At 35.0% G+C, this 11,494-nt stretch overlaps 1 protein-coding gene across 1 annotated transcript in view; it reads right to left on the bottom strand.

The window, feature by feature from the left end:
• Positions 1 to 908: 908 nt before the first annotated feature.
• The window catches only part of STAMBPL1 (STAM binding protein like 1), a 59,416-nt gene continuing 48,830 nt past the window's right edge, over positions 909 to 11,494 (bottom strand). The window contains 5 exon segments of the mRNA XM_049764634.1: positions 909 to 1,229; positions 1,866 to 1,965; positions 3,476 to 3,549; positions 3,552 to 3,590; positions 11,286 to 11,423. Coding sequence (XP_049620591.1) covers positions 1,173 to 1,229; positions 1,866 to 1,965; positions 3,476 to 3,549; positions 3,552 to 3,590; positions 11,286 to 11,423 — 408 coding nt within the window. The 3' untranslated portion in view covers positions 909 to 1,172.

Here is an 11,494-nt window from a genome sequence, read left to right as displayed (position 1 = left end):
CAGTCTACTTTTTAGCCTTCTCCCAATTTCTCAAATGTGTCTGTTTTGAGTCCTCCAAACTGAGTCAATGAATCACCTATTTTTTGTTTTGTTTTGTTTTTGTTTCTTTGGGCCACACCTGGTGACACTCAGGGATTACTGCTGGCTCTGGGCTCAGACATCACTCTTGGCAGGCACAGAGGACCACATGGGATGCTGGGATTCAAGCCACCATCCATCATGGGTTGGCCGTATGCAAGGCAAACGCCCTGCTGTGCTATCTCTCTGGAACCCAATAAATCATCTATTATCCCAAGGCCTCAGCCACCTCATCCTGAGGTCTTTCCTGATCTGAGATCCTATTACATTAAGATTCACTCATATATCTCTGACCAGGGATTTTGCAACATGCAAACATTAGATGGACGATACTGTTTCTGCCATATTTCTTCTCTTCTAAGCTCACTTCTACCACAGGGAAAGCTACTGAACAAGATGCTTCCCTTTCACCCTCCCTTTGTCTCTTCCTTCTCTGGGCTTGGAGGACTACCCAGAGACCTGATTTCTTGTAGAGGGGGAAACAAGGGAGACACCAGGACCAAACAGGCGCAAGACTACTATGCAGTAGGCTAGATACAGAGGAGACCACATATCCTAGCTACCCTGGGGGTGAGGGAAGAGGATATGGGTGGTAGGACAAAAATGGAGGTGTAGGGAGGACAATTTGGTGATGGGAATCCCCCCTGATTTTATGTAAATATGTACCTAAAATATCATTGTCAAAAATATGTAAGCCACTATGATCAAAATAAAAAAAAATATATATATATAAAAAAAAGGATGACATTCTGTAGAAACAAGAAAAAAATTAAGTGAAATATCTCAAGCTCTAAAAATAAGCGCAGCAATTTCTCTAAAGAATAAAAAAGTTGTTGACAACACAATTTATTATCTGGTCATAGTATTTGGGTACATTAATAGGTTTTAAATCAACAACATTATGACCTTTCTCAAGACAGAACAATCCAAAAAGAAAACTTCAAAATGTATAGGCTCAATAAATATCAAACTTTCTGTTCTAAAATGTATAAATATAAAATATCAGTCATTTCTGGAAACATCTTAAGAAAACCCAGCAGTCACATTTCCATGAGTAGGTGTTCAGAGTCGACTTGGCTTATCTTCAGGACACATCACCTCAGATCCAGCACAATTATTTTTATATCTTTTATCAATACATGTTTGCATATCTAGAAAAAGAAATAGATTCCTTTTAGGGAGCAATTTATACAAGTCCTAGTTGTAAAGTGTATCTAAATAAAATATTTGAAATATTTATAACCAGAAATATTTCAATAATGCTTAGTCACTTTCAACAATGAGCATATATTTACAGTTTTCCAAGTAACTTAAATTTTAAATTACTTCTAAATAAAATCTCTCTCATGTCATAGGCAGAGAATCACCGACCAATCCCTTAGCAAGGAAAAGAAGTCAAATAATATTGCCTTTGTAGGTTAGCAAAGCTAAACAAAACATATGATTAAAGTTTTCCTTAAACTATTATAAAATAACCATTTTGGTCATAATAAGTAGAAATAATTTACCTCTCATTTAATATAATTTCTCTTTAAAAACTGGTACTTGAACACTGAAGAAAATTAAGTATAATAAAGAGGTAACTTTATTCATAATCACCTGTTACAGCAATACTGAGATTTCCTTTCAAGTAAAATAACAATAACAATCAGAGGTACAAAGATTAAAAATCTCCCTGAGATAAGAAAACTGCAAACTAAGTGGTCAAGTGTTTTATCTTACACTATACTCTCTCTTAAATATTAAAATTAAAATATCCACCAAAACTGTTCAGAATATATACTTACACTAAATAGCCTAGGTTCCTTGGTATGTGGGTGAAAGCCCTTCTTTTTACAAGCTGAAACCTCAAGCATGCCTGCATTGGTGAGTCTGAAGATGCCAGTGCTGCATTTCAGGGTGAAAAGGGTAGAAAAATTAAGTATATTAGTTGAGCCTTTCAGATGCTTTATATGTATATATGTATATACAGATATATATATATACATTATTTATAGATTTTGTTTTTTAGGCCACATCCAACAGATCTTCTTGTGTTTACTTACTGGCTCTGCACTCGGAGATTACCTCTGGCAGGCACAGGAGATTCATATGAGATATGAGATGCTAGGGATTGAACCATGGGTCAGCCACAAGCAGGGCAAATGTCCTATTCACTGTACTATCATTTATAGTCCCACCACATTAATATTTTAAACCATCTTGGCTAGATCAGTCTAAAGGAATGAAAGCCTAGAAGGGGCCAAATCTATTTCCCAAAGAACCCCTGCAAAACTGTCCAAGGAAGGGGACAGATAAGTCATTATGTGACACTGATGAAAAGATAAGATACTGCTGAAGGAAATTTTAGGTGAGAGTCACTTCTAATTTTCCAAACCATTGCTGACGACCCTTTGAGCTTTTTGAGTGATGAGCCATAGCGGTCTGGCATTATAAGCTAAACCCTTTACATAGTTTATTGTCTAGTTGATCCTCCACCTCAAGGCATGAAGGGAAAGAATGCAGGATGAAGAGATGTTCCAGTGGCCAAAATTGTCTTGCCAGACAAGCCACTGAAGGGGGAGGGAGTGAGCAGGATATAAGTTTATCTAAGTGTCTGTTCATAATCACTCCACAATAATTGTCCTCTAAACTGAGAAAGATTTTGAGATTAATGAAGCTAAGGTTGAACATTTTTCTACAACAAGAAAAAAATATTATAGATCTAAGGTCTGGAAAGGCAAATTGAAATAATATTCCAGTTTCTCCCACTTCAGGCTCATGGATTTTGTTGTTTATCTTGTTTTAGGAACACAAATTAGCCTTTTTCCAGGGCTACTTCTGGCTCTATGCTTGTGGAACATTTTTGCATTATTTGAGGGACCATCTAAACAGTATTGGGATACAAATTGAGTTTAGTCATATGCCAGATAGGTGCTGTAATCTCTTTTCTATCTCCCCAGTCTCTCAGTGTCACACTCAGTGGTGAAGTGAAGCATAATTCTACCACATAACTTGTCAAAAAAGTAAAAGACCTCCTGGGAACAGAGAGACAGAGAGTAGAGAGGGGTTAATGTGTTTGTTTTACATACAATAGACCTCAATAGATCCCAGCCAGCACATATATGTGCCCTGTGCACAGAAATCAGGTCAATTTTATTTTTTTTGCACACCACTGGGTTTGGCTTCAAATACCTTTCTCCCCTTTTCTTATAGCCCCCATCCTAAACCAAAACAACAACAACAAAAACAACAACAAGACTGCAAGATTACAGCTAGATGGGAGTTGCTGGCACCAATGTCTCTTTCTCCAGGAAAAACCGATGTGCTGCACATGCCTTGAATGCAGAAGTAAGGCTCCTCACAAAGTGGTAGTTGAAGCCACTCAACAGTTACTATTCCTCACAAGTACACTTACTCTTTATGCTTTGGTGAACAAACAATGGCGATCGCCTCTGGCAACATAAGCTGATAAGAACAATGAGTATGATAGATCGACACTTGGACAGGAATGCTGTTTGGGTTGGATGTGTCTGCACAGAGAAGAGAGATTTTTGTATCTAATGTCAAGGCCACAAACATTCTAAACGAAAATATTTATTTGATTTTCTTCTTTACATCGCTAAACTAATAAGGTTTTAAAACATCGTCAAACACATCCCTTCCGTTCTTGCAACTTTGGGAATAATTACAATCGAGAGGAGATTCCATAGTACTGGCATAGTAGCTTGTGATTACTCAATCAATCGACAAAATCAAGATATTAATTATATTGATTTTACATACAAAGAATGATTTTGCAATAAACTTTGGGGAGTTTGTTACTTGCCCATGGTCACAATGTTGATAAGGAGCAGAACTGTGAATGGAAACCCAGATCTGTACTTAACATGCAAAATGATGAATACATTTCTACTAGCTATAATTCATATTACCGTGTTTCCTTCTGTGCACCCCCATGCCCTACAAAATTCTCCAAGTTGATAACAGTGGTTGGAGCTCATTTCACATAACACTTCAACACATACAGGATGAGACGAAAGGGGACATTGGGAAAGAAATCTTTCAACACTTTGGCAAACACATAAACTTTTGCTTTTGAGAGACAAACCGGAAGTTTATTTTGAATATGAAATATGTGTATTACCTATACCAAGATGACCCTTGAGAGAAGATTATAATATTGTAATCGAGAAATTATGGTCTTTGGTATGTATTTAAGACTTTATTTTATCACTAAACTAGTTGCCTGACATCAAGCAAGTTAATAAACTTCCACTTCCTCAAGCCATTTAAACAACTATAAATAGGACTAATATTCATTTTATTCCTGGGATGGTCATAAAAAATAATGACATTAACATAAAAAATTTTATACAGTATGAAGCAAAATGGATGAATCATTAGATGACTTTACCATGTGTATTTTTAATGTTTTCATTTAAATGTATTAATGAAAGGGCTTTCCCCATAGAAATAACTTCAAACCTTTATATAAAATTATGATCTGTTACAGAAACGAAAGTTTTAAAAACTTCTTTCTACTTTACTAGAATGAAGGAAAAGTTATTGACATTTATTTACAGATATCTTCGAGGAAAGAATAAGTTCTGAATTTCAATGATGTAGATCAAGTGAGCAATGAAAACCATGTCAATTTTTAAAGCCCTAAGTTTAGGTAAATGGATGAGGAGGAATGTCTGACTGTCAATTATCTGGGTTAGTGAAAGTCTTCCATTAGCACATAGAACCTTTTAATCTGTAATGAGAAAGCAAAACATGTTTACAGAAACATTGGTGTTGGGGAGACAGCACATAGGTTAACAAGGAGCCACTCTGCCTATTACTGTATTTCCAGAATAAAGTGCATATCAAATGGTACTATGAGTCCTTTATTTTTGTCAAGAGGAATCATTTATACTCCAACTGAAGACAGGTTCCTATCTATCCACCATGGAAATAAAGCTGATGATGGTGATTGTGGTGATGACAGTTGGAGTTGATATAATACAATTTACTAATTAATTTTTTACAAAATTATCTCATTTAATGATAACTTTCGGTTTTGTTTGGGGATCATATCTGGATGTTCTGGGAATTTTCCCTGTCCTTGATACTTAGGGGTAGCTTCTTAACAAAGCTTGGTGGAGATATAGGTTCAGAATGTAGAACTGAAAATTTCCAAATTCAAGATCATGTGTTCCAGATCTTTGAAACATCTTCCCAATCTTACTCATTCAATTCTTATAAGAAGAAGATATAAGTGTCATTAAAGTTTTCCATTATACAAATGAGGAAGCTGAGCTAATCAGGAGAGAAATAATGTACGTAAAGTAATAGAACTAGTCTAGAAGGTTTTTAATCTAGCCTAAATCTAAATTTAGTTCTGATTCAACAGTTATTTTCAAAGCTCATTTATATCTGAAAAAAGTTAACTAAATATTTTATTAGCTCAATAGAAAATGATTACCAAATAATAAAACAAGTAAGATTAAGAACTTTCCTTTTCACTAAAATACAACAATATGAATGGTTGAATATTTCAGTGAAATAGGAAAGAAAGACATGAAGCTCTCCTTGTTTACAGATGAAAATCCTAAAGACTCTAGAATAAAGCTTCTAGAAAACAATAGTACTTGTATACGTGTATAGTAAAAGTGCCAGGATACCAAGTTAATAAACAAAAATGCTGATGTAAACAACATAATGAAAGAGAAGAAAAAATATTTATTAAATTAATCAATGCACAATTGTGCCCAGAAAATCAAGTACCTTGAAATCAACTTAACTAAAGAAGAAAAAGAGGGAAACAATGAAAGGAGACAGATGCCCCTGTTAAAAGATTGGGGAGGATTAAATATCATTAAAACATCAATACTTCTTAAAGCATTGTGCAGATTTAATGCGATCTTCTATAAGATTTTTTCAAAGAAGTGGGATCAGATACTTCCTGAAATTCACATGGAGAAATAAATGTCCATAAATAGCTAAAGCAATCCTTGGCCATTAACAAAAGATGGGAGGAATCCTCCTCCAACTTTAAACCTGTACTACAAAGCAGTTGATGCTGGAAAGAATAGTCAACTATATGCAAAAAAAAGAGAAAGAAAAGAAGAAAGAAAAAAAAGAATGAAAGAAAGAAAGAAAGAAGGAGGAAAGGAAGAAGAAAGGAAAGAAAGGAAAGAAAGAAAGAAAGAAAGAAGAAGAAGAAAGAACGAACAAAAGAAGGAAAGGAAGGAAGGAGAGAGAGAAAGAAAGAAAGAAAGAAAGAAAGAAGAAAAGAAAAGAAAAGAAAGAGAAAAGAAAGAAAGAAAGAAAGTGAAAGAAAAAGAAAGAAAGAAAGAAGAGAAAAAGAAAGAAAAGAAAAAGAAAGGAAAGGAAGGAGGAGGAAGGAAGGAAGGAAAAAGAAAGAAAGAAAAGGAAGAAAGAAGAAAAAAAGAAAGAAGAAAAAAAGAAAGAAAGAAAGAAAGAAAGAAAGAAAGAAAGAAAGAAAGAAAGAAAGAAAGAAAAAGAGAAGAAAGAAAGAAAGAAAGAAAGAAAGAAAGAAAGAAAGAAGGTGGCGCTGGAGGTAAGGTGCCTGCCTTGCCTGCGCAAGCCTAGGATGGACCGCGGTTCGATCCCCCGGCGTCCCATATGGTCCCCTAAGAAGCCAGGAGCAACTTCTGAGCGCATAGCCAGGAGTAACCCCTGAGCGTCACAGGGTGTGGCCCAAAAAACCAAAAAAAGAAAGAAGAAAGAAAGAAAGAAAGAAAGAAAGAGAAAGAAAGAAAGAAAGAGAAAGAAAGAAAGAAGAAGAAAGAAAGAAAGAAAGAAAGAAAGAAAGAAAGAAAGAAAGAAAGAAAAGAAAGAAAGAAAGAAGAAGAAAGAAAGAAAGAAAGAAAGAAAGAAAGAAGAATCAAAAGAGGAAAGAAAGAAGAAAGAAACAAGAGAGAAAGAAAGAAAGGAAAGAAGAGAAAGGAGAAAAGAAAGAAAGAAAGAAGAAAAAAGAAAGAAAGAAAGGAAAGAAAGAAAGAGAAGAAAGAAAAGAAAGAAGGAAGTAAAGAAAGAAAGAAAGAAAGAAAGAAAAGAAAGAAAGAAAGAAAGAAAGAAGAAAGGAAGGAACTCAGACCTTCTCGTAACACCATGGTAAAAGGTCAAACCAAAATGGGAAAATGGGTTCTGATAGCCATTTATATCAGACCTGAAACCATAGGTACATAAAGGAAACTTAGGCAGAACACTCTATGACCTAGAAGATAAAGGGCATCTTCAAGAATGAAACACCACTGGGTCAAGCAAGAGGGATGCAAAGATAAAAGAATAGGACTACATTAAACTCCCAGAATTTCTGCACCTCAAAAAGAAATAGTGACTAAAATACAAAGACTACTCAAGGGAAATGGGAGAAACTATCCCCCTAATTCATCTATCTATCTATCTATCTATCTATCTATCTATCTATCTATCTATCTATCTATCTATCTATCTATCTGAAAAGGAATTTATATCTAAGCTATACATGGCTCTTAATAAACTTTACACGAAAAATAATCTAATCTCATCATATGAAGGAATGAATAGACATTTCCTTAAAGAAGAAATACATAAGGCACATACAAAAATATTCATTACTAATCATCAGGGAGATGCAAATCAAAACAACAATGAGATATCATCTCAAGCCACAGAGACTAGCAAATATCATACCAGTGCTGGTGTTAATGCAGAAAGAAAGAAATTCTCATCAACTTTTTGTGGGAATGTTAACTGGTTTAGCCTTTATGGAAAACAGTATGGACATTTCTCAAAAAGCTATAAATTGAGCTTCTACATAACCCCGCAATACCACTCCAAGGGATATACCCAAGGAACACAAAAAATAAATACAAAATTTTCCTATGCTCAATATAGCACAAATTACAATAGCCAGAATCTGGAAACAACCTAGGTGCCTAACACCAATTGAGTGGCTAAGGAAACTATGGTAAGTAGAATTCATTGTGCAGCCATTAGGGAAAAAATGAAGTAATGAAATTTGCTTATACATAAATGGACATGAAGACTATTATGCTGAGTAAAATGAGCCAGAGGGAAAAGGATAGATATTAAAAGTTTCATTCATTTGTGAATAAGAGATAGTATGGTAATAATACACAGAGACAATAAAGACAAAGGTCAGGAGGTACAGCCCGGGGTAGAAAGCTCACCACAAAGAGTGTGAGTGTAGCTAGAGTAGAGAAAGGTCTTTTTAAGACAATGATAGCTAGAAACTGATCACTCTGGACAAGAACTTGGCACTGAAAGTGCAAACAACAATGTCAAAAAGGAAAGAGGGAGGAGAAGCAATTTGCATGTCCTAAAGCAAGGCAGGGAAGTGAGGGGTGAGAGGTGGGAGGGAAACATGTGACATCAGTGATGGGAAGGGTGTACTGGTGAAGAATGGTGTACATTGTATGACTGAAACCCAACAATGCACAATTTTGTAGCCATGGTGCTTAAATAAAAGCAATCTATAAAAAAGAAAAAATAATAAATGTTATAGGGTTAAATACATTTTAAAATGTGAGTTTCTGAGTGCCATAATGATAATACAGTGATTTCCTTGTGTGAGGCCAACGCAGGTTCAATCCCCCTGCATTCCCCTCATGTGTGAACAATAAAAAACAAAACAAAACAAAACAAATGTATTCCTAAAATTCTAGGATTATTCCAAATTCTTTCTTTAAATGACTCAAATCCATTATTTATATGGGTCATAAGGAAAAAAACATTTGTTTTTAATATGGAAAATACAGTTTTTCATTTGTTTGTTTTGATTTTGGGGTCACACCTGGCAGTGCTCAGGGACTTCTCCTGGCTCTACTCTCAGAAATAGCTCCTGGCAGGCCAAGAGATCTGGGATGCTGAAGATTGAACCTGGTTTGGTCTTGGGTTGGCTGCTTCCAAGGCAAACACCCCACTCACTAAAATATTGCTCTGGCCCCTAAAATATATTTTGAGAGACAAATTAACCTTGACTTTTTAACCTAAGTGTAATTTTTTTCTTAGTTTATGTTACAATTTCATTTCTAAGATTCATTCATTCTTAATGCAAAATCAAGTTTAAATAATAATTCAGCAAGATGATGTGTGTATGTTGTGTATGTGTGTGTGTTTGCTCATACAATGATGAATTAAATCAAGGGTGTCATACAATAAGGCATGCACTTTACCACTTATTAAGCCACATTCCTGGTTCGTAAATTCAGCAATTTCTAAACAAATAATAATACTCAATTCTTATCAAATAGAACAAAGAGAAATAATAAAAAGTTTTACAAACTTCATTATAAACATTTTCTTGAGTTATTTATAAGTGGTTTATACTTTTCTTTTTTGTTGTTTTTTGTTTGCTTGTTGATTTGTTTTTTTTAATATAAATCTTTATTTAAGCACTATGATTACAAGCATGTTTGTAGTTGGGTTTCAGTTATAGACAGAATATCCCCCACCACCAGTGCAACCTTTCCACCACCAGTGCCCCCCCTCCCCTCCCCCACCCCTGCCTGTATTCTTGACAGGCATTCTATTTCTTTCATTCTTTAACATTGTCATGTTTAGTTGTTAGTGTAGTTATTTCCCTAACAGAGTTCACCACTCTTTGTGGTGAGCTTCAAATTGTGAGCCGGTCCTTCCAGCCCTTAACTCTATTGTCTCTGGGTCTTATTACAATAATGTCATTAATTTTTTTTAAAACCCATAAATGAGTGAGTCTATTCTGAGTCTATATTCCTATACATGGATTTACATGAAATCTATTATGTTAAGTGAAATAAGTCAGTGGTTTATACTTTTCAAGGGGCTTTGTTTATGGCTTACACAAATCTAATGCAGGAGATAGAAAAAAATCCCCATGTTGTTAACGAGAAAACAGAAATGAGGTTAGGAGTCTTGACCAAAAGTACAAGTCCCCCGTGCCTGCCAGGAGCTATTTCTGAGCAGACAGCAAAAAAAAAAAAAAAAAAAAAAAAAGTACAAGTAATTTACAGGGAAAGCTGAAATAAAAGTCTGCCATTCTCCTAAATTATGTGACGATTGCTTGGTGATGATGGTATTGGTGTTGGTGTTGATGATGGTAGAGGTTTGTTCACACATATTCACATGCAAGTATACACACATGAGACTCACCCAGTGCTTGTCTATACTGCAAATTAAACTTAAAATGGCCACATATCATTATTTAGAAACTTTTGGAGGGGTCTAAGTTGTGCCTGGGAATCCTGAGCAACATTTCATAACCATTGGATGGCTTGTCCCTACCCTATGCCCAGGTGTATAAGACTAAATGAAAAAATAATTCACCAGGTATTTCTTAGCAGAGTCCAGAAAGTCTAGTCCTATCAAAAATAGTAAGAGTTACCATTTTCTGAGAGCCTAGAACAATGTGTGAAGTTCAAAGATATCATAGAAATTCATAGCTTTTTCTCATTCACCATCACTTAGAACCAATGATCATGAGCTCTTTTGTGAATGATAATGCTGAAACTCAAATAACAGCATATTCTAACAGAGTATTTAAAAGAGATCTAAGTTCTTTTGATTCCTCTTCCTTTTCTTGCTCTTCTGATGGTCTGGTGGCTATTGGAAGTTAATGTTTTTTTCCACATTTCTTTTACCCTACTCATGTTTCTTCATCCCCTCATCTGTAAGGAGGTACAGTGAAGTATTTTGTTCCTAACTGTTAGATACAAACATATGTATATTACAGAGGCCCCCAGAATTATTTGGCTGACTGCCTTCTTTCCTCAAGGAGCAACTCTGCAATACAAGAATAGTCCCTGAGCACTAGTGGATACAATCAAAAACAAAACAAGATCCACACACAAACACACACACACAATATTACTTAGATTCACAGCAAAAGGAAAATAAGCTTTAATAATTAATCTAGACAAATAATCTAAAAATACCACTCAAGTTCTTCAGACTATGTCAAAATCATTGAAACAATTCACCTAATATCCAAATATTTCTCTCTTTTCACTTTGAATGGTAGAAAACAACATATAAAAGTTCCTTTAAAAATCTAGATTTGACTATTTAGACATAGCGTATCACTCAAAAAATGTTTTATCTTGGTTACTTTTATTTTCCTTGACACGTCTTCAGCTCAGAGAAGAAAGTTGCGTGCATGCAAACACACTGCACACACACACACACACACACACACACACACACACACAAAGTAAAACCCAAAAGGTCAAACATACATGAATCCAGCCCAGAGTGAGGAGGTCATGTTGATCCTGGACATTAAATAATTCTTCTACGTTCTCCATGTCACAGTAGTCTGGTCCCGAAGACTGCTTTGGCACTATTACGTGGGTGATAGCAAATTCATTATGTGTCTAAAAAATAGCAAAAAAAAAAAAAAAAAAAAGAAAGAAAAAAAAGAAAGAAGAAGAAGAAGCATGTGACA

This window comes from Suncus etruscus, chromosome 17, assembly GCF_024139225.1.
Source record: "Suncus etruscus isolate mSunEtr1 chromosome 17, mSunEtr1.pri.cur, whole genome shotgun sequence".
Classification (NCBI taxonomy): domain Eukaryota; kingdom Metazoa; phylum Chordata; class Mammalia; order Eulipotyphla; family Soricidae; genus Suncus; species Suncus etruscus.
This window is presented reverse-complemented; position numbering and strand designations above follow the sequence as displayed.